Source organism: Arvicola amphibius, chromosome 8 (assembly GCF_903992535.2).
Source record: "Arvicola amphibius chromosome 8, mArvAmp1.2, whole genome shotgun sequence".
NCBI classification, from domain to species: Eukaryota; Metazoa; Chordata; class Mammalia; order Rodentia; family Cricetidae; genus Arvicola; species Arvicola amphibius.
The window spans coordinates 31,036,334-31,059,995 of NC_052054.1; the positions used below are offsets into that span (position 1 = coordinate 31,036,334).

The window sequence follows — 23,662 nt, forward strand, 5'->3', positions numbered from 1 at the left end:
GGGATAAATACTAGTTCCACTGCTAGTGGCTCTATGAACTGCACAAGCCACACAGCTGTCATCCACATTCAGAGAGCCTAGTTTGGTCCTATACAGGTTCCCCAGCTGTCAGTCCAAAGTCAGTAAGCTCCTACTAGTTCAAGTCAGCTGTCTCTGTGGGTATCCCCATCATGGTCCCTTTGCTCATGACAACGCTAACAAAAGAGATAATCTTTGTATTGGGAATGGTGGAGAAACTTTGTTGGGATTAGATAGAAATTTGAGTAAAATCAAATTTGAACTAGAATTGTGTACCTCACATAGCATACTGAGTGTGTAAGGAGTCTGGTCAACTCAGATGCGCCTACCTCATCCTGTCTGTCCCTGAACCCCGATGAGTAGCACTTTTGTGATTCTGTCCCCACGCATTCTCAGTGGGACAATCTCTCTGATGCTGTTGAACAATGAGGCAAGCATCATTTTGTCTGTAGTATCCCTACTACTTACTAAACATGGATTCTGACAAGAGCTTTAACCAAGGCCACATCGCTGATAAAATGAAAGACAAAGGCAGATTTGGAACACATGACTAAGGCTGGGATTAACATGTGAGGTTCCTAGGGCAGAAAGCTAAAAGATCTTGAGAGCAAGCATTTGCTTAGATTTGGGGTCCCAGCTTGGGACTGACTTTGGTACCATGCTCAGCGAGGCGGAGAATGGAGAAAAGCCTGAACAGAAGATTTAAGAGAAACAGGGGCCTGGAAATCAAGATGAGCTGTGTAGTCGTAAAAGGGAAAATGGAAGAGGAAAAAGAAGACACAAACTGTAATGCAGGGTCACCAAGGACAAACTGCACTGCCTACAATCCTTTTGCTGGGTCCAAAGCTAGAAATGATATATTGGGATCAGTGAGACAGCTCAGTTGGGAAAGGGGCTTGCCGCCAAATCTGATGACCTCAGTTTGATTTTCTGGATCGGCGTGGTGGAGAGAACTGACTCCTTAAGGTGTCTTCCCAGTTCAACATGCGTGTTGTGCTTGTGTGCATGGGCATGCTTATTTGAATGTGCATGCATGCATACCTGTATGCATAAACACACAACAGACAGTAGTTGTAATGATAAAAAGATAAGAGATGATACAATACACTATCTCTCTTTAGCCACAGAGAATATATTGCCATGATGCTACACAGACCCTGGAGGGCATTAAAAATGCCAAACCACATATCATTTTTTTTCCTATGCATACATTTCCATGATAAAGTTTAATTTGTAAGTCAAGCACAATGAGAGACAGTAATTAAAAATAAAATAGAAACTATTTAACAATAGTTCTGTTGTTAAAAAACATTTCAATTTTGTTGTTTTTCTATTTAATATTTTTGACCTCAGTGGTTTATGTTTAACCGAGATGACAAAAGCAAGGATGGACGGGGGATTGCTACAGGATCCCAAACACAGAAGGAAAATTAATGTGGCCATTTCACAAATTCAGGCCATAAGCCCATTTTGATTGTTACTGGAATAGGGCGGGGGGGGGGGTTCATTTATTGTTGTTTCATTGAATCCAAAATGGTTTACATCTTAATCTTTTGCTAAGCATTTGAGATTTTCCCTCCTCCCACTCACTGCTAATTGCTTGCATGCTTTCTTATTCAAACTCAAGCTATTTGTACACAGAGTTCTTGTCACTGATAAAATGCTGTTTTCTAGCATGTGGTTGGGGCCAAACAGAAACTAAGTAAATAACTACTTGAGTGATAAAATTAGATTGTCTTGGTCTCACTGCTAGAAATATTTTACAGTATTTTTTTTATCACATTTCTCTGTGTTTTTCCTTCCCAACTGGATAAAACAAAACAGAACAAAGCAGAAAAGAAGTTGAAAAACAAACAAACAAACAAACCAACAAAAACTCAAGTTAGAAATATAAACTTTAAACTCATTAAGATTTATAAAATAGCATTGATTCTGGTGCTGGAGAGATGGCTCTGTAGTTAAGAGCATTGACTGCTCTTCCAGAGAACCCTAGTTTGATTTCCAGCAACCACAGGGCTGCTCACAAAGGTCCCAGGATACCCAGCGCCATTTTCTGACCGCTACAGGTACTTCATGTATGCTGTGCCCAGACAAAATTGCCTAAAAAAAACACATACATAGAAAAAGTTTAAAAAAAATCACTCTCATGTTTTACTTGCCTTTTGAAAATTCTTTATATATGCTAGATTAGAAGTCCTGTATCAGATATGTGTTTTACAAAAATTTTGTCTGCAACTGTAGCCGGTCTTTTGGTTCTATAACAGTGTCTTTCAATGAGAAACTCTTAATTTTATTAAGTCCAATTTATTATTCCTTTGCTTTTAAGGGTTAATATAACCCTTATAATTTTATAATTTTTAGGATTGTTTAGTTATGATTTTATAAAATTTAGTTATAGTTTTAAGAATTGTTTCTAATATCCAAGAAAAATGTTTGTTTTCCCAGGATCACAAAGTTTTCCTACATATTTTTCTTGTAAAAGTTTTTTTACCCAAAGAGTTATGATATACTTTGATTTTTCTACAAAAATATGAATTGTGATTCTTCTTTTGTACAGAGATTTTCAGTTTTTCAGTTACCTTTTATGGAAAAACCACTAGAAATTCTCTACATAACTTTCACCAACAATTTCTCAGTGCAGGATTGATCCTGGGTTCTCCATTCCCTCTCTCTACTCAGAGCATGTATGTATACTTTGATCATCACTGGAGACCACTGATTACCTTGCAAGTCCTAAGATCAGGCAATACCATTCTTCAAACTTAGTTCACATTTTCAAAAAAATGTTGTAAATTCCAATTCCTTTACTTTTTCCTATAATTTTAGAATCATCTTGGTAATTCCTCCAGGACAATCGAATGGAGTTTTGATGGGAAAGATGCTGAATGCTGGTCTAGCTAGCTTTAAAGTCTGGTAGCAAACACAATTCTAATAAGAGGACAGCAGACTTCAGATAAAAAGAAAAAAAGAAAAAAATTTGCAATGAACCATTCACTGATCAGGCAAAGATATTAAACTTCCTACCACTGATCCTTCAAATCCTAGGAATGTAGGAATGTTGATGGCTAGAGTTCTGGTGCCTCACAAGGTAAAGGAGTTATACAGTCCCCCCATGCAAAAAGGAAGCACCCCCAAAGCACTCAAGAGATAATATTGCAGCTGCTCTTTGCTGTCAGGTTTGCATGGAATAAAGAATGGCTCTGGCAAAAGATCCACTCACCCATATTGATATTCTTACACACATAATTATTTTGAGGTTAAAAATCTCCTGTCTGCCTCGCTTCTCAAAGGGGAATTTCTGAAATGCCTAGGAGCCTTGTCTTATGCGGTGAGCTAAAACTCATTCATCATCGGCGTGACTGTCTGGCAGTTTTCAGGCATGCCTCTGCAAGGCTCATTTTCTTCCATGTTATTAGATAGCGCAGGATATTTTGAAGTATTTCACCGGGGTGAAGATCTTTACCTGGCTGGCTAGTCAGACCTGGGAGAGCTTCCTGTAGCTGGTAAGTTGAGGCTGATGATGATGTGCCATCGGCTGTGTTGTTTGATGCCATATATGCCCCATAGGTGGATGCCGAGTAATACTGAGCATATTGGTTTTGGCCAAAGGCTGTGTAGGATGGGTAATCCTGAAACAAATAAATGAGGTATGAGGATATAGAAGAGCAATCACCATCTAGCGCAGTCCAAGCAAGCAAGCAAACACCATCACTATGACAATGAAACGATTAGTGTACAGCTCCAATGGCTTGGAGTTGATGCTAATGAGTGGAACCTAACTGGGCATCTCACAAGTGCAGCAGTAATTAATTTCTCTATTAAGCTTGCAAACCAGTTCTAAAACATGAATATGAATCTGGCTGAAGTTTGTTTATACTTCATTTCACCCCCTATTATTACTAATATGTTGCTTTATGCCACTAGTATTATGCACTGAAAAGGGAGAGGAAATATAAGTTAGTTCATACTCACTCCGTTCATTTTTACACATTGCCCGACAACACCGGCAAGCAGGCATTGTGCCTACTCCTGGCTTCTACATAGACTTAAATGCATATATTGTTAAATACATATATTGTTAAATACATATATTGTTTTAGTTTTATTCTCCTTCTAGGCCTTGATTTTTTTACTTTATCTTATCCAGCATTTTAAAGTAAATAAACCAATATCCTCGCCACCACAAGCAACCTGCTACCTGAGGCTTTACTTAGTCTTCAGTGAAGTTTTTCAAAACATTTAGTTTTGCTCCTTTATTGCACATAAAAAGGAAAGCATTGAACCAACTCCCCTGACCTGTTTTCCATTAAAAAAGGAACCTTAAAATGATGAAAAATGATCCTCCAATAGCCTTTTACATATTAAGATGATGAGTAAAGACTCGTGATAAATGGTGTTTAATATATCTAGCATGGTTTAGCCAAAAATGTTATCAGTGATGACAAATTCTTGGTCAGGATGAAGATCCCCTGTTGTGATAAGTTCTGAAGGGAACAAAGATCTATATTTGATGTCATTTCCAAAAACGAAAAATTCTCTGTATAACTAAACACATGTATTACCAGGAAGCCTTAAGTAATATGACAGAAAATGAAATTCTATTAGCCTGTTCACCTCAGGATCTGATGTTCCCCCTCCCATTCTGTGAGCCAAGTAGAAAACTTCAATACATGAACAAAGAAGTTTCCCAAACAAACAAGAAATGCTGACTTTGGGCCTTGGCCTTGTTCTAAGGCCTTAAATGGACTTGCTCGCTTGCCACTCAGAGCCTTGTCTATGGGATCATGACAGCCATTTTTACATCAAAAACTACTAAGGCACAGAACTTGGAGTGGCTTTCAGCCTGGTGACCCAACTCATGAGTTTTCTAGGCTGGAACAGCCTGGGAAGTCAAATCTAGCAGCTGTGTGTCATAGCTCTGCTAGCCTGCCGCTGGCCTCACCAGAAAAGGGTGGCACACACCAGGAAATCGGGTAGTGGCCTTTGGAGAAGGTGATATCTTTTTTTCATTCAGAAGTATCTCCAATATCCTCCCTCCTCTCATTTCTATTCTTACCACCTTTATCTAAGCATCCTTCATTTCCTGTGGATGCTATTGAAATTTCTAATTTGTCTCATTTTTATTTCTAAGCACAAATGATAAGATATTCTCCTATTCAAAAGCATGAATAGCTTCCCAAGGGACCTAGACTCCCATCTTACTGGAGCTTAGAAGGCCCTATGCGGCCGGTAGTCTACTCCACCCATGAAGAAGCTGACAGGACCTTATGTGATCAAATCTAGTTTATCACTTTCTGTGGTATTTCTCTACACTCTCCTCACAGGAGATCTGGGCTCCAGTCTTCCTCCAGTTCAATGGCACATGGACCCTCGCTGTCTTGCCTCCCTGTGACTTCTTGTCCTTGTTCCTTACCTCATTCTGATGAGTCCTAACTTAATTACGGCTCTCATAGAAAAGTCTTGAATGCTACTCTCCTGTGCAATATTAGATTTCTAGGAACGTTTTAGCAGGGCCTTTGGTCTCCTTGCTAGTTTGCTGTCTACTTCGCTCTGTAGACTGAACGTTCCATGAGGCAGACAGGACACCTATCTAGTCATACCATTGTCCCCGGTCCCTAAGTGTACAGACCTCCCTATATTTCTCAGACACGCAGCATTTTTTTTAAAATGATAAAATGGGATTCAATCCTTGATCCAAAATACAGTTATAGTCTACACAGGTCCACCATAAATCTTCAAACAGAATTAGATCTGTTTGTGATGGAAAGTTTGTGAAGTTTTCCTCTGCTTTATGTATCGTTTTGTGTCTTCCCAGGAACAGGAGAATAGTGTTTCCTTTATGATGCTTTTTGTCAAGTGTGAATCTCAGTGGTTAGAGCATCTAGTCTATCTTCTGTCTGTGTTGAATCTTGTCTGTTTCTTCAGTGGGACTATCCACTTTGAGAGAACAGGAAATAAAGATTTAATTATTTTTGAACTTTAAGTGCCTAGTCAAAAACATGATGCATATCAAGAGCTCAATAAATGTCTGCTGTAAATTAACAAGTAAATTCTAACTAGCGGAAGTCATCACTTTTTTCTTTTATGTTTTAGAAAGTATAGTGCTATAAGGTACTTTTAAGTTAATGACAATTTATAAAGTTTCTATCTCTCTACTATTTTAATACATAGCATTTTTAAACTAAGTTTCCTTTGAGCCTTTCATTATGATACTAAACTACAAGAAGGGCAACAATAGAATTCTTGTTATTAAATCTAAAAAGGAAGCTTTTGTGAAATATCTTACATTTCCAAATGTCTAAAAACAGCGTAATTGGATCAGAGTAAAAGAGTATACTGTTTGTTTAGAAATCAGCTTCCTTTCAGTCTGGGTTATTCTGAGCACAGTGGAGAATCAGGAGACAAGGACACAGTTCTGGAGTGCCCACGGTATCGGCAGTCTGTGCTCAAGGATGCTCATGTGGGAACACTGACTCTCATCCCATATGTAATCCTATCATCCTTGATTTTAAAACTCATGAGAACGTGAACAAAACACGATGAGGAGAAGGGTTAAGGGCTACCAGAGGCAGGCTCGGTAACCACAGAGAAAAGTAAACCTGTCAGGAAGGTGGGGAAATCAAACATTCTTAAAAGAAATATAGATCTAATTAATAAAAAATTAAAAGCCAACCGTATTTCTGCAGGCTTTTTATGTAGTTGCTGCGGCTATGTTTTAGAATCCTGTCTTAGAGCATATACTATAATCTTTACAATTGATTCTAGTTCAATGCATTAAGTAATGTTACATTAAGTAAGCAATTCTACCAAGGAAAATAAAACTGCCTACTATAGCTTGAGATAAAAATATGCATTACATCCCATGATAACATGGCAGATGGTGAAAATAACTATAACTCAGGTGTTTAATGAGCAATCCTTTAATATTCAACAAATCTAAGTCAATGAGAATAAAAATACCCAATAATTTTGAATAGTTAAGTTCAAACTATACGTATATGATATTCTTAATGAATCAATAAAACTGTAGTTATAGAATCTCTCCTTAGACTTCCCAAGGGAAGAGCTCCCTAACTGTGCATTCAGTGTCAAGTAGTCAACCCTAAAATAATGTATATGCAAATAATGCTATACACAGTGAGCAGGTTGTATTTATATATGTAGGATTAGATATCAAAAATCAAGGAAAAACAGACCATAACTTTGAGAGAAAGCAGAAGGGAAGCTTATGGGAGGGGATAGTGATAAAAAGGAAAGTAATATTTTAATTTCAAAAATTAAAATAATCTTAAAAGTTTTTAAAAATAAATTTTAAAAGACCATTCCCAAGAACTTAGATAGAGACAGGATTCTTCAATCTCTGCATAAAAATAAATAAAGGAATTATAGACAGTTATGAATTATAGACAAGTATAAATTATAAATAAATAAATCCTTCTGAAATCTAGAACAGAAAGTTCAAAAAGTGTAAATAGAAAAACTATAGTACCTGTTGGGAGCCACTGAAATTTGTTGAATTGGAAACAGAATTATTTGCATAAATGGTGGATGATGGTGCGAAACTGGAGCCTAGAGGGAAAGAAAAAAATGCACTTTAGCAGTTCCCAGAATTGTGCGGTTGTGAAAGGGGATGGAATTCAGTCACTCATGGCAGTGTGGATGGGGCCAGAGGACACTGTGTCCAGTGACGGAAGCCAAGCACTGAAAATGAATAACATACATTTTCATCATGAAGAGGTCTGGTAAGCTGATCTCAGAGAAGCTGAGAGGACAATAATGGGTAGCACAGTCTGGGTGAAGAGGGTGCAGGATAGAGATGTTAGTCCGTGGCTGCAGCTAACTCAAAAAGTGCATGCTGATGTTCGATTTCACCCTGGCTGAGAGTAAGATGGGCTGCAAGAATGGATTCTTAATGTCTTCACCACAAATCAATTATGTACACATGCACATGCAGAATTACCCTGACTTCTACATTATATACTATATTAAAATATTTGTCAAAATAACACCTCCCTACTCAAGAAATAGCTAAAATTTCCAAGTGTAAATTAGAAAATATTCTATTCACTGAGTTTTGATTCTACTCCATGTACTGGCTTTGTGGAAACCTAGTCTGTTTGGATGCTCACCTTCCTAGACCTGGATGGAGAGGGGAGGACCTTGGACTTCCCACAGGGCAGGGAACCCTGACTGCTCTTTGGACTGGAGAGGGAGGGGAAGGGGGAATAGGGGAAGGGGGAGAGAAATGGGAGGAGGTGAGGAGGTGAAAATTTGTAATAATAATAATAATAATAATAATAATAATAATAAAAGAAGAAGAAGAAGAAGAAGAAGAAGAAGAAGAAGAAGAAGAAGAAGAAGAAGAAGAAGAAGAAGAAGAAGAAAGGAAGGAAGAAAGAAAGAAACTGAGAATACCTAACAAATTTCAAAAAAAGAACATATTCTATTTAATCAATAACTTCTTGTGAAATGTTTAAAAATATGTCACTTTATAGAATTTAGTGGGAAAAACATTTCTCAAGTTTTGTTGTGTTACTGAAATTTGAAATTGAGAGATCTGAAGGAAGATGCATGCAATTTTAGGCCCCTCCTAACAGCTGACAAAGGTTTCTGAGGGAACCTGCTGTGGGAAAATGCACTGTGAATATGTATTATTCTCATTGGTTGATAATAAAGTAGATTTGGCCTATAGCAATGCAGAATAAGGCTAGATGGAAAAGCCAAACTGAAAATACAGACAGAAAGATGGGTAGAATCAAGACACACCAGTAAGTTGCCCAAGAAGCAAGATGCTAGAGAACTGGTAACATGTACCAATAGAAATGGGTTAATTAAAATGTAAGAGCTAGTTAGTAATAAGCCTGAGTTATATGCTGAACAATTTGTAATTAATATGAGCGTCTGTATGTTTATTTGAGCCCAGATAGTCGGGATAAAAGAAAAACTCTGCCTTCATTTACAGGAACCTGAAGAGCTGCCTCCCCTGCCCTGTACCCTGAATCACTTCAGAACATTCACAGAGAAAAGACATCAGACCTCTGCGTGACAGCCTGGTGGCTCTCAGATGGCCTTCATTTCCTGCCCAAGCTTAACCTGAAGTGTTTGTGTTGAATCCTGTCTCTCCATCTGGATCCAGCTGTTTTCTTCAGATGTCTGCCCAGGTAATTTTCTGTTTTTTAGGAAATTGTGTGAACCATGGTGAGACTGAAATCATCCTTGTGACTTACTGTTCCTATGACTGAAGAGTCACATTTAAGGAACCCAGGAATTTTCAGGAACATGTTTTATGCCAGGCTACTTACCTGGCATTTGGTAAGAATAAGGTGTCTGGCCGGGTTGTGGGGTAGAAAACCCAGGGCTGTAACTGAGGCAGCCACTCTGTAATGGAGACTGAGTTTGGGAAAGCCCACTTTCTGTCTTGATGGCTGGCAACATCACACCAAGATCTGTTTAGAAAACACACAGGCAAACCACTTGTTTAGTAAGAGAATCTCCTTCTGTGCCTGGACTTTCACTAGTATGTTAAGCCATCTACCAGTCAACAGGGATTACCTGATTCCTACCAAAGAAGATGGCAGACGTTACCTACCATAAGCAGGCAGGCTATAGGTCTGTCCTGTCTGTGAGTAGGCTGTGTAGACGGCTGGCTGCTGCATCCCCGAATATTGAGTCTGGCCTGCATAGGCCGACATCGTTTGAGCTGCTGGTGTAGAAAGAATGTGTGGATAGGGCCTAAATATCAGAAAAATAGCATTACTGTGGCACAATGACTGCATATTAAATCAGACAGCTTCGATTCGGTGAGACCCTGTAACACCAAGGAAGCAAATCCCCCTCCTTATCCCCAACTTACCTCCTTATCCCCAACTATCAGAAATGAATAAAAGCTGAGAGACAGCGAATAAATGCTTAAAAAGGAGCCTCGGCTTTGATGCCAGCCAGCCGATGACCCGAGGAAGGAATTCAAAGGCTTGCAGGCTGGATAGCAGCTCTAAAACAAGCAACTGGGTTTAGACAGCATAAAGAGTCCTCTACATCTTCATTTTTTTTTGCTCACGTCTACACCAGCACACCATTTCACAACCCCACCAAGAATTCACTACTAAGAGCTGGAAATTTAGAAAAAAGGATGCATCTTCCCATAAAGAAATGAAATGCCAATCCCTTTGTCAGGTCTTTTTCATACAGTGTTCCTGACTGGAATCCAGTCCTTGGCCTATACTTAAGGCATCTTGGATGCAGAGTAGCATAACGTTGCATTTTCATATGCATACATAGGAAAACTAGAATTTTGGTGTAGCTGACAAACACGTGAATTCTGATGTAAACCCATTAATCCAATGTAGCTCATCTTGAAATCTCTATTTGTCTTGTCCTCAAAACAGACAACTATACCAGTTATAAAAATAATATAATCTCAGAAGTGTGTTTACCATAACTTGGACTCTGAGAAAATATTTCAATGATCAACTAGATTGTGAAATATTAATGTTTGGGTAAAATATGATTTCTATATGTTTTCTTATTTAGCCAAAAACTGTTTTTTTTTTAATTTTCCTTAAAAATGAGTATAAACTTATTTTCAAACCCAAATTCAGGGCATATTCATTTAAATGTTCAAATATATTTCAAGTTCTATCATTCTTTTAATTAGTATCAAACAAGGATAGTTACTTATTTTCAAGATAGCATACAAAATCATTACATACTAAACATTTGAAGCAAATACCTCGTGTAGCCAAAAAGCCCACATTTTTCAACAAATTCAAACTTGTGCATAAAATGCTTCAAAATTTTAAACTAATAATATTCAAGTGTTCTGGTTTGAAGGATTGTGAAGCTTTGTCCACTTGTTTTACACAGAGCATGAAAACATAGAGATGACAGGAATTATCCATGTATTTGGGATATTTCTATTTTGAATTCATGCAATGTAGACTCTTTCCTGTCTAATCTAACTTTGCATCTCTCATGCTTCTAGTTATATGCATAAATGTTTTCAGTATAAGGTTGCCATATTATATAGGTACAAACGAACACATGTAATTTCAGAAACATCCCTAGCAAAACGGAATGTGCTGGGCACTTACTTGGAGGGGTATAGCTGCGGGGAATACTGGTGCGCTGATCTGGGGCTGTAACCACTACTCGTTATTACTGTAAGACACAAAAGGACAGCACACAAAGCATCGTTCTGTGAACACATCTTCACTAGTGAGTACATCACCTACTTCAGGAGATTGTGGATTAAATATGCAATTCTTAAAGTTCATTCGCTTCCTCAAATTCATTCCATAAAGAAGCAGTTGGTTAGGTACCATCTTCATTTTAAAGTGTTTCAAGTTTTGTTACAAGAGTATGGAGTGCCCATTCCTCCCACAAACACTCCTTTAGTCTTCCATTTTCTCAGGTCAGTGTGTGCTCTTTCTGTTCAGATAGCTTATTGGCAAATGTCTTTGGTTACACAGTAAACTTTCATGGTACAAAAGTCAATGTTTTAAATGAGAAAACTTAACATTCTTACTCCAAATACGATCTTGATATACTGACTCCATATTTATTCTGATTAAAATAGACATTAAGAAGTTTGAGGTTCAAACTGTCATTCCTCGATTGTAGAATTTCACGATTTCCAATTTCCCTCCGTCCTATCAATCAGGTGGGTGTTTAAAAATTCACAGTCAAAATGTTCTTGTAGTAAGAATGTGCACTGAGAGCATGGGTGATAACCCAATGTGTTTTGAGCAGTGTAAAATGTGTATCAATTATATTCTCAAGCCTGTTTTGAACCGTCAATGATAATATTTGCTGGAGAAGAGCTTAGGAGGGAAAGCCAGGTGATTTTAATATTTCATTCAACTATGCGCCCCACAGCGGAATCGTTCCAAAAGTTTAGAAGTCTTTCTCCCCTTTAGCCATCTGCCTTGACTCTGACAGATGGACTGCCCATATATAGATTCTAATATGCTGAACCAGTTCCCTCAGAGCCAGTCCGTACTGGGCGAGCACACAGAGTGTCTTTATTAGGCCATCTGCTGTTCATTCACATCTCAAAAAGATTAAAGTAGTACACAACCCAGTGCTGGCATGAGTTTAGTCTAATCAATCATAGTTAAACTTCAAAGTACGACACCCTTTCTGAGTTGCTCCTGTGAATGCCGGAGCTAAACTTTGAGACTGGAGTGACAAATAGGCTTATGTTGCTGACTGCCTCATGCAATACGATACAGTCCTACGCCCAAGTGCTATCAAGTGCCCTTGTGAGCCTCACAGACATGAATGCAATGTGCTTCAGATGCTGTTTAGTTGGTATGTGTCGAGCATGGACGTCAAATTTTAATTTTCATAGCAATGGTGTAGTAAGCATGTGCTCCCCCACGCTATGAATCAGTCTTGAAAGTCATCAAATGTGACTTTCAAGGGGTTAAGTTCTAAACGTTTTAGGAACTGAATTTTAAGTGAATTTCCTACATACAGCTAGAAACGAAACATTACTTTCCACTTAATTTCTCTGAAACTAAAAAGAAAGTTTTACAACTTGAAATCAGATTAATGAAAACAGACCCTTGTACAATATTCCACGGACACTAAATTTACATGATTCAAAATTCCACACTATTGAATATTATAACAGAAACTGGGCGAAGAAAGGCTTAATTCCAGGTTGCATTTTCTGCTTTTTGATGGACTGACTCCATGTCAGCACAAGAAACCTTGAACTATCCATACTGATAGGCTATCCTCAAGACTGAAAAATTGAAGGAATTTCAAATAAGACAAAATAACAAGAAATATGAACTTATAACATCTTTTATTAAATTAGACAAGGTAGAATTCTATATTTCAGAAAAGACATATATATATGAACACAATTCTGAACATATAGAATGCACTTTTCCTCCAATGAATGAATTTAGACCTTGTGAGAATAATGTACCCCAAACACCTCAAAGGCTTGACTGACCTTTGGAATTTTATATTAATGTCTATGAAATGGTGTAAGGCAAAACCTCTGACTCAGAAAACTAAGATTATTATGGAAGTAATAAAACTTCTTTACTAGAACTTCTAATTTTTATTCAAATTGATAAGTTTCTGGAAAGCTGTACTGAACAACATAACCAGTTAGGATAAGCTGTGATTATGCTGATCACTGTAGAAGCTGTCTCTCCAGAAAGACCCGCAGACTGCTTTGTGATAATCTGGAAACCTTTGTGTCAGGCCTCAGAGCTGTGCAGCAACTCACACATAATCTTCAAAGCCCTGGATTCATTATACTTTATCATGTCTACAGACAGGAAGAAGCAAAACCTTTGGAAAATCTTGAGAAATGATTTAAGAACTTGCAATGCCTATCACCAGTTTCTCAGAAAATGGGAACAAAAATGTTAAGGCTTTTGTCTATTATATAAATTTATATTATATATTTATTTATATTTATAATATGTATATGTTTACACATATAAACTTAAATCCTTTAAGGAAGATGAGAAGTAGTGGGGGTATGTAATCTGGTAGGGGATGTTTTGTAGTACCACAGTTTGGGTGCTGCTGATATTTGGACTAGATGCAGAATCTTGCTGAGCATCTCACAGTGCAGTCCACGGCTACCTCAGAACATCAGTTGTCGTGGGCAAGATCCTCTATGGACCACTGCTATCCAGTAAAGCTTTCATGGAGTTATGTGTGTTCTGTATCTGTGTTTTCTCTCAGGTGGCCTCCAGCCATGGAATTACATAATTGGTATGTGGCTAGTTTAACCAAAAAACAACTTTTCTTTGCTTCACTAAATTTGAATTTACTGAAATTAAAAGATCATATAGTGGAAGTGACTACTCTACTTAGGTCATGGAGCCCTCAAGAATTCTTATCAGAAAACTAGGAAAGTGTCTTTAAAGGTGGTATGAGTGAATAAAAATAGAACCATTGCTTAGACTTATTATCTCTCTGTCCTCATATTTCCCACCAGAATACCATAATTAAGGCCTGATTATGAGCACATGGTTCTCGACTCATTTGTGCTTGAATATGTGGTCAAACCACTCTGGGATCTTTCTGGAGTTTAGTATTTTTATTTGTAAAATGAACTGTTGAGTTCTAACACTACATTTGTAGCTCATCAGCTGCAGATTTCCCACTCATCTTTCAATGACTTGTATATTCTTGAAGCACAATAGCAATTGCTTAATAATCTCACACCCTTTCCCCCAGTTCATTCATATACACGTATTTTGTAGAAAATTGATAGCAGTTATGGTTAGCAAGCACAACAGAGCAATGCACTGTGTTGGTGCCTATTGATCTCCTGTGAGGAAGCTGAATTGCCGAAAAGCACAGATCAGCACAGATGAGTTTTTATGCCAAGTTGGTACACTAGTGTTTATTTCCATCTACAGTACTAATACTTATGTGCACGTATGACAACTGCTCCAATTAGTGTGAAATAATAAAGCTGGATCTTCTGTTTTCATAAAAATGAAATATATTCCATAATTCTATATTAGACTCAAAGACATACCTCAACTCTTTGTACACAAAGCACACTCACATAAAATCCATGCACATGAGACCATGGATAAACATAAAATGTATTAATGTAGAATTATGGAACTGAGATTTAACTACCATAACACTTCTCTGGGTTTCATGTTTATCTTTGTCATATATGCATTCCTTCTTGAGTTTCCAAAATTTTATTCATTAGATAATAAGCCATACAAAACAGTAATATAAAAAAAAGTCTTTAAGTCATTTCAATTTGTCCCCTTTGTAACCAGCTGGGAGTTATCAGGTATTTATATTTAAAAAGGATTGGTGTTTAAAGACACACTATTGTTCTCTTTGAAGCGCAGGACTTCTCTCCCAGGCTGGGTTCTAATGTAACCAGCATGTGTTCTCCAGAAACCCATTAACCTTTAATACCTGTCACTCAGCTGCCTACACAGGAGGACTTTCTTAAACCCAGAGAGGAAACAAGGCTATTTAGAAGGGATCAAATGGATAGTTTTACATCTAGAAGGCTGGGCAGAAGGCAGTTTTTAATGTAATTTAAATAGGCAAGTTGAAGGAACAAAGTTAGCTATTATGGGCCTAATGATTAAATTGATCATGCAGTCTATAAAATAATGAAGAAAGCTGGCTCTGCTAATGAGAAAGTCATGGGATTGCTCCAGTGCAGGCTGAAGATTTGGCAGAAGGATTCCAAACACCATTTGTAAAAACACATAATTTTAAGACAATTAGCTCTTCAGAAAAGTGGGTTTCTGGCTGCCTCTGCAGAGGCGAACGCTCTCATAGCTTTGATCCTGTGCTCTTCTCAAGGAGGAGGATGTTTAAGGACCCCAGCGTGGACACAGCGACATGAGCTAAAGGCTTTACCTGACCCAGTAAAAGTGTCAAGCGCTCCATCTCCAGTCGTGGTTGTGGTTTCATTGCTGTTCAAGGGCTCTGTTTTGACTGCAAGAAGAGACACTACGTGGAAGAATAAGTACACGTGAGTTTTCCTTCTCAATTCGTAGCAAAGACCCTTACTGCCAGTGATATATATATATATATATATGATATAGTCTAGCTATCACGGGCATGCAAGAGAAAACTTGAGAAGTGGATGAGGAAAGTTTGTTAATTTAGCTTTTATATGGGCATGCATTTAGAGAGGATTTATTCTAAAATCCTCTGGCTGGGCTGGTTCTGAGATTCTGGCTTTTAAAGGCAGCAAGCCTTCAAAAGTGAAACAACAACACTCATATTTGCATTTTTTTGAAAAAAAAAAACTCTCTTAAGCACACTTTTATACAGTCAGTGAACAAAAGAGAAACTGTCAGTGTCCTAACCACATTTAATTCAAGTTGTAACAATATTTACAACCTTCGCTTTTAATCTTTCCAAGAAAACATTTAAAGAGAAAACTGCGTTAGAATCCAATGGAGGTTTACACAAATCCTTGAAACCCCAAGCCTGTTCCCATGGCGAAAACAAGGTATTCACTATTAAAATATTCTGATAAAATAAACAAGCAAACAATAAAGCAAAACACCAAAAGAAGGTTTCTTAAAGTGTTGGAATTTTCTATTTAACGATATAACAATTTTGAGGTCTTTGAGAAAGGCACTGAATGAGAGATGGCGTCTACAACATTACAAGTGTCTCCATCAAATGCTTGTCATATGTAATGCTGGCAAAGTCCTCCCTTGGCACTGAAGCAGGCTGGCACACACTATCATCATCATCACATGCAATGGGGGGGCGGCAGTGACAAAGCCTATACTCATTTGGTCACACCATATTTTCCCTTCGTTGGCAAAACCTTATCACATGTGTATAGCACAGCAGTCGGGGGGAGGGGGAAACTAAGTTATTTTCTACTTAGCACCTCACATGTACCCTGGTTGTAAGTGGTCTGGTACAGTTAAGGAACTTAGAAGCAAGCAGAACACTAGAGGAGAATGTTGAAGTCTAGCCAACCATGAGTCAGTATGCTATAAAAGACTAGTGTTCTCATATAACACCAACCAACCAAGCAAGACAGCAACACGACCATGTGAGAGAAGCAACTGACTGATAGGAAACATGCAGTGACATCACACCCTTCTGTCACAGAGTTAGCCAAGCCCTCGCCTAAGTCTATCTAGGTTTAGTATTCATCCACAAACAAGTAAGAATGTAAATTCATAGAGGATTCGGAGAGCTGTAATGGTAGAATGCGAAGTGAAACACACATACACACATGTGTACACACAAACACAAATTACTTAATTTGGGGGGAAGAAAAATTTAGGGTTAGCCTATTTTTCAATACTAAAAATAGTCTAGTTATTTGTATAATAAAAATAATGAATCTGAAGCTACTACACTCAGTAATTTTCATTCACAGTGTAATCGATATACCTGATCTACACTTACCACTGTAAAAACTACTTACTATTACAAGATTATTTATTATGCTTTCAGAGTTGACTAATGTTTTAGAACTCATATGTTCAGTAAAGCTTGACTGGAACCCCAATGGCTCTTTGCACTTAACACTTATGATCTGTGTACCATAATAGGCTGTGTGAAATTGCCATATCCAGACAGTGGCTCAGAGTATAATAAAAAATATGATTTTCTTTTAGAGTGATTCTAATTACTTCACTATAGTGAAAATATGCAAAATACTTGGATCGACTATGAAGCTATGTTATACATGTTTTCTTGAAGGATTATTTTCAAACACAGTGAGAAGTGGCACCGTTGAAAGTAGATCTAAGAGAACACATTCAAAAGGTGCCTAACACATTCTAGGCAGTCTAGGGGCATGGGAATAAATCACATAAGCGATGAGTTCATTTACCCCTACAGCAGATAGTGAATATTATCACATCTTCATTTTCAAATGACAGACTGAGACATAAAACAATAAATAAGTCTCTCTGATCACATTGATGGGAAGAGCTTGCGTTTGACACCAGCTGGTGAACGTGCAGGATCCACTCTTTACACTGTACTGTCTTCAAGCACCATCAGAGAACTGAAACTCTCTTCATCGGCATAAGGATAATCCAGGGAATGATCTAGATGGTATGGAGGTTACTCTGCATGGTTCAAGTTCCCCACTTTACTTCTGATACCAATGACGCAAAGCATAATCCAAAGCCTTCTTCAACATTAAGACGAGAGACAGCTTCTTGGAGTTTCCAAATTCTAAAATGGCTATGTTCATGTTTAAACATGCCTGTATCTATAAACAATACTGTAAAAGAGATTTATTATACCTCTATGAGCTGTCTCCCTCGTGAAATGAGTGGGGAAGAAGGTGAATCAAGTTTGACAAAACTGGTCTAGAAGCCAGACATGTTGATGGTCATTAGTTTTGTTTCCTTGGATGCTAACTTTGAGAGTTGATTTAAACATTACTCAGCATTGGTTTTGATTATAATTTCCTGAATTTGAAAGCTTCAGGCAGTCAAAAGGAGAAAGAAGACAAGAAGAAGGGGGGGGGGGGTTGACCCTTTCATAATACTGGTAACATCTTTCATTAATTTTAAAAGTCTCTATTCAGGACAAAAGTGGTTTATTTTACTGAAAAAGGCCATCCCTGGAGAGAATGTGAAGGAATGCAGAAATACCAATAGGTATTCAGTGTTCTGAAATGAATGGACCTTAAAGTAACAAGTCAACAAAATTAACACTAATATTTGGAGAAAAAAAAATATATATATAATGTCAAAATGATTTTCCTTTTCTGGTAAGAGTAGTATAAAATAGAAAGGGCTTGTCTGTGGTCATAGTGCTGTAAAATTTTTCTGGTCATGGGAGACTGAGCTTGATTAATCCTTGGATAGGAGAAAAGGGAACAAAATTGATTATTTTTTTCTCAACAGATAAATCAGCTTTTAAATTACATGGGAATTGGCAAATCCCTAGAGCTCCTAGGAAGCTACCTTTATTTTGCTATGATTTCTTAAAGAAAAGGCTATTCATTAATAAGAACTAATCTGATTTTCCTCAATGGCAGAAAACTCAAACAGGTAAAACAATATTTTCCCTATCATTAAAATGGTTATAAAATGATGGAGGAGAGTTATCTGTCTATGTTACTTTCATTGGTTAATTAATAAAGAAACTGCCTTGGCCCTTTAAGAGAAAGGAAAATTAGGGAGGCAGAGTAGACAGAACAGAATTGTGGGAAAAAGGAAGCAGAGTTGGGGAGATGCTTCAGGCAGTCGCCATAAGCAGTCGCCATGCCTCTCCTCTCCAAGATAGACGCAGGTTAAGATCTCTCCTGGTAAGCGACCACCTCGTGGTGCTACACGGATTACTAAATATGGGTTAATTAGCCAATAAGAGGCTGAAACTATGGGCCAGACAGTGTTTTGAAAGAATACAGTTTCTGTGTAATTATTTTGGGTAAAGCTAGCCAGGTGGCGGGACGCGGGCCCTGCCGCTCCTTCAACAATAAAACATTAGAAAGGGTATTAGAATATTCTGATACTATAAAACAAGTAGCATAAACTATACATTATATCAAAATTATAAAAAGTCCTTGAAAATTGATGTCATGTCCCTGGGATTTCAAATATGTTTGAGTTATATTGACTATTTTTCTGTTTTATTTCTGTTTCTGCATTTTTATTGAGATATAAAATAAACAGTTCAGGTAAAAACTGTTTTTAATATAATGTACATGGTGCTATTAGGAAAATGTTCATTAACAAACCTTGTATTTTTACAATTTTTTGAAAACATAAAAATCCAAATTCAATACACAACATGAAAATATTTGAACATACTATAATCCATGTGTTAATTTTGTAAACTAATATATATATAATGTTATATATAAAGAAGGATCATCACTTATTTTCAGAATAGCATCCAAAATCATTTGCATATACATAAAGGAAGTAAAAACCTTGTATGGCAGAAAACTCCATGTTTTTTCAGAGTAGATCAAATTCTTGCAATAATTATTGTGAATTAAAATCAGCAGTCACATGCAAATGTGATGGTATAAAAGAGTTCTGAGGCTTTCTTCTTCTAAATGCTCAAATCAAAAAAAAAAAATAAAAACAAAAACAAAAACCTATCCATTTCTCTAAGAATAGGGTAGAGTAAGTCTCACTGCATTCCGAATCATTTTGCTAAGGAATACCTGCAACATCAGTCCAGTCACTAACTCTCTTCTACATACAGCTGGGTACCTTGCAAAGAGACAATAGTAAAACTGTGTGTGTGTGTGTGTGTGTGTGTGTTTGTGTGTACATATACATACACATATACATATGTATATATGCATGCATGTCATACAAAACTATATATGTATATATATGATTAGCTTTTTACCAAACTATATATAAATGACTAACCTTTTTAAAATTATATATATAACTAGCTTTTTAATATTTTAGCTTTTTAAATAATTGCTATCTACAGGCTATGTCCAGATCATGTGTGACAAGTGTCAGCAGTCATTCATAGCTTCTAAATTTTCATATCACTCCTCTATTTTCATCCTCATTCCCATCTCATTTTTCAAAGCAAAATTGATCTTGTCCCCTTGGATTAGCTTTAGAATTTAGGCTTAAAGGCAATACAGGGCATCATTTTAGGAAGAATTTTTTTTTTTTATAAAGGCCTGTTAGTGTCCTCTCTTCCTAATTGTTCAATTAATATTTAATTTTGCGTACGAATTCAATGAAACCAATTTGAGGCTATCATTCTCCAAGAATATATAAAAAAGGTACAGTTGTAGATTACAAAGGAGTAGATTTTTGTAGTGGGGGGGACTCTTTTTCCAAATAAATAACATCCAGAAACAAATTTACTCTGTGTGTGTGTTAGTTGTCTACATGTTGAAAGTTCTGGAAGATTCCTTGATATATCAACTGCAAATTCAAAAAATGCAACTGACAACAATGCCTTGGTTTTGATTCCCCAGAAGTCTTCTTTCAAGAATTCTTAAGCTTTGTGATAAGTGAAATCTTCACCCACTCTGGTTGCACACTCAGCTTTGATACACCATGCCATTCTTGGTCATTTTCCTGTCTGTTTCTCTTTGCTCTGTGCCTTGGTGCCTGAATGGTCAGTAGCACATCGTTTAGGGCACTGGTTTTAGGGCACTGAGCAAGGATATAATTGGACCTTGATATGATTCAATTAAGTGAGAAAATAAAAATTCACTGTGTTTGGCATTGCAGTTAGCACTCCCATGATATCTAAGTATTTTTGTATGTGACATGTAGTGAGTCAAGGTTCCTGACACAATTGCTAAAATTCAAATCAGGAATTACTTGTATCAGGAAGAAGGTTCTCAGATGTCTATAAATAATTGTTTTGTCTACAACATATCAATAGACATGCCAAATCTGCCTTGTGGTCTGTTCATTTTTGTGGGCTGAGAATGATTATAAAGGTATGGAAGAATATTTCATGATGGGAAATCTATATTCCACCGGTTCTAGGTCAACTTTATTTAAACACAGGCAGGCTCAATTTTTTAGCTATTTTTTTTGCATCTATGTAATAACAGTGGAGTTGAAATAATCACGTGTCCATACAGCCCACAAAGCCTCACCATGATTTATTTGTGAAGCCCTCCCATCAACCCTCCTTCTCTGCCCACCTTAGTATCCTGAGTGTTAGGACTGTAGGTACCACAGTACCAAACCTGGCTCCTACACTTTACCTTTCATTGGCTTTTACAAATGATAAAATTATAAGGTGAAAATGTGGGTTTAACCATAAATCACCACATAGATTGATATAATAGTAACTAAAGTGACATAACATCTTAGTTCACTTTAAGAAATATTGTGACACACTTACGTGACACTAACAAGGAGGCAGAGTCATGAGGTGATGCTTCAACTTATATAAAAATCTATGTAATTAAAATTTGTTTTAATGGTAAGGGAAAGCAGGAGAAAGACATTAGATTTTAGTTTTTCTTTTTATTTTGTTATAATAAATTTATCAAATGAGCCAAATCTAATTGTAAAACCATTATTAAAATAAAGTATGTGGGGCCAGAGAGATGGCTCACCAATGACAAAGGCAGAGACCTGACATCAGTTCCAATCACCCCTATCAAGGGGCTCACATCCTCCTCCAGGAGCGCGCGCGCGCACACACACACACACACACACACACACACACACACACACACACACACACGAGTGCTCAGAACTAAAAATAATGATGAAAACAAATAATAAAAAACATTTTATCCCCAACAAGAGAGATCACAACAGGAAATATTTAGCTTGTATTATAAAGAACTGCTAGTAAGTCATTAAACTGTTAAAATTTTCCTATCAGTATGCCACCAAGTTTACATCATTAGTTATTACTAATATCACTAAAAAATGGAATCAATATAGTTTTAGCATATTGATAATATAGAGTTGCTTTCTTGGGCCCAGTTTAAACAATTGTACATTCAGAGAAATTATAACATGATAAATAATATTTTCATACAATGCACATTTTCTGTTTCCTTAAAAACGATTATCTAATTATTATAGAATTATCTACTGAAAGAAAACTACATTGGTATTTATCGCCAACCAAATTACGTATGCAATCTATCACAAAAATACCTGCCAGCAAGGATACAATTTTTCTTTAACATAACAAAGGAACTAAAACTTGGGAAGAGTGAGGAACTTGTTCAAGGTGACACAGACAGCGTGCTGTGGTCCAGATTCACTGTGTTCCTGTTACACACCTTCCTGAGTATAACATTAGGAACCAGGAAATGTGACGCTTTACATTTAGAAAGTTGTTTCTGGGTGAGATGACATGATCACGATGAAACATTCTCTGCAGGAGTTCGCCATGGTAACTGCCTCACATGTGATTACATTACTATCGTTCTAGAACAAATATCGGTGAGCCATGAAATGAATTTTACATTGTACTACTTTTAAAAAAACAGTAAATTCAGAATATTTTTGCAGCACAACGTACTTTTAATACAAGAGAAGCATGCGGAATTTGAATTTCATGGTGTATAAATACAGTTTTGCTGGAACCGGACCATGTTCATTTACATACTGCCCATCGCTTCTAAACATTAGAGGCTATGAATTGCTGGAACAGAATGAATGGCTGACCTAGCATCGTGGAAGAACATTTCTAGCTGGCTCCTTACCAAAAATAATCAAGAATAACTACACTCTGGCAACAGTTTCTAAGCATGAAAAGTATATTTCAAGCATGAAAATGGAAAACATTTATGATTCAAACTATGAAAATATAAATGATGAACAGAATGAAACGGTCTTTCCGTATTGGTCATATATTTTAATTTAATCTAAAGTAGAGCAATGTCCAGCCAAACTGTGTCTATTCTAATTCCCAGATGGCATCTACGCTTTCATTTAAATCCTAAGCTGTCAGGCAATGCAGAAGTGTGATGGTTTTCTTTGAACTTTTTATTACAAATTAGTTTTTGTTCTCGGACAGTGGTCTTCAACTTCCCTAGTGCTGTAACTCCTTAAGACAGTTCCTTATGTTGTGTGACTCCCAAACATAAAAATTATTTTGTCGCTACTTCCTAACTGTAATTTTGCTATTGCTATGAATTATAATGTAACTATCTGATGTGTGAGATATCTTATAGTCAACCCCAAAGGGTTCATGACTCACAGGTTGAGAACCACTGTTCTTGGAGAACTCTTACTTGTATGCATAAATGCCATCAATATCAATGGATTGGGACATATGAACAGACTTAGTTTATAATCTTATTATTTCCTTGTTAATTCAACTTATTAGTCGACATGGGGTTTTACTTTGCCTGGACTTAAACTTGTGAGTTTTCTACTTCATCTTTCCAAGCAGCTGGAATTACAGGCATATTCCACTGTGTCAGGCTAATAACTATTTATACAGCTTTTATTACTGGTAACTTTTAGAATGGTAGCATAGTAAGTGCTAATTTTATTTTAGGTTCTTTGGACTATTTATCAAAGTATATAAACTAGCAGAAACCCTGTTGCAGTATTACGAATTTAAAATGTGCAAATAGATGGGTCATTAGATAATTAGGTTTCTATGAATGTTCACTGGCTTTGACTGCACCGATTAACATAATTTTATTACACTGAATGAACCATATAAGAACCTGGTCATTAGCTATGAGTCAATATGATCACCAGTA

At 36.9% G+C, this 23,662-nt stretch overlaps 1 protein-coding gene across 1 annotated transcript in view; it reads right to left on the reverse strand.

Annotated features, from left to right (window-relative positions):
• Positions 1–23,662, reverse strand: part of Eya4 (EYA transcriptional coactivator and phosphatase 4) — a 71,207-nt gene that overhangs the window by 39,737 nt on the left and 7,808 nt on the right. The window contains exons 5-10 of the mRNA XM_042055564.1: positions 15,397–15,489; positions 11,109–11,175; positions 9,608–9,750; positions 9,321–9,464; positions 7,508–7,587; positions 3,482–3,647 (exon numbers count right to left, since the gene is read on the reverse strand). Of these exons, the coding sequence (XP_041911498.1) occupies positions 3,482–3,647; positions 7,508–7,587; positions 9,321–9,464; positions 9,608–9,750; positions 11,109–11,175; positions 15,397–15,489 (693 nt within the window). The remainder of the gene's footprint in view (positions 1–3,481; positions 3,648–7,507; positions 7,588–9,320; positions 9,465–9,607; positions 9,751–11,108; positions 11,176–15,396; positions 15,490–23,662) is intronic.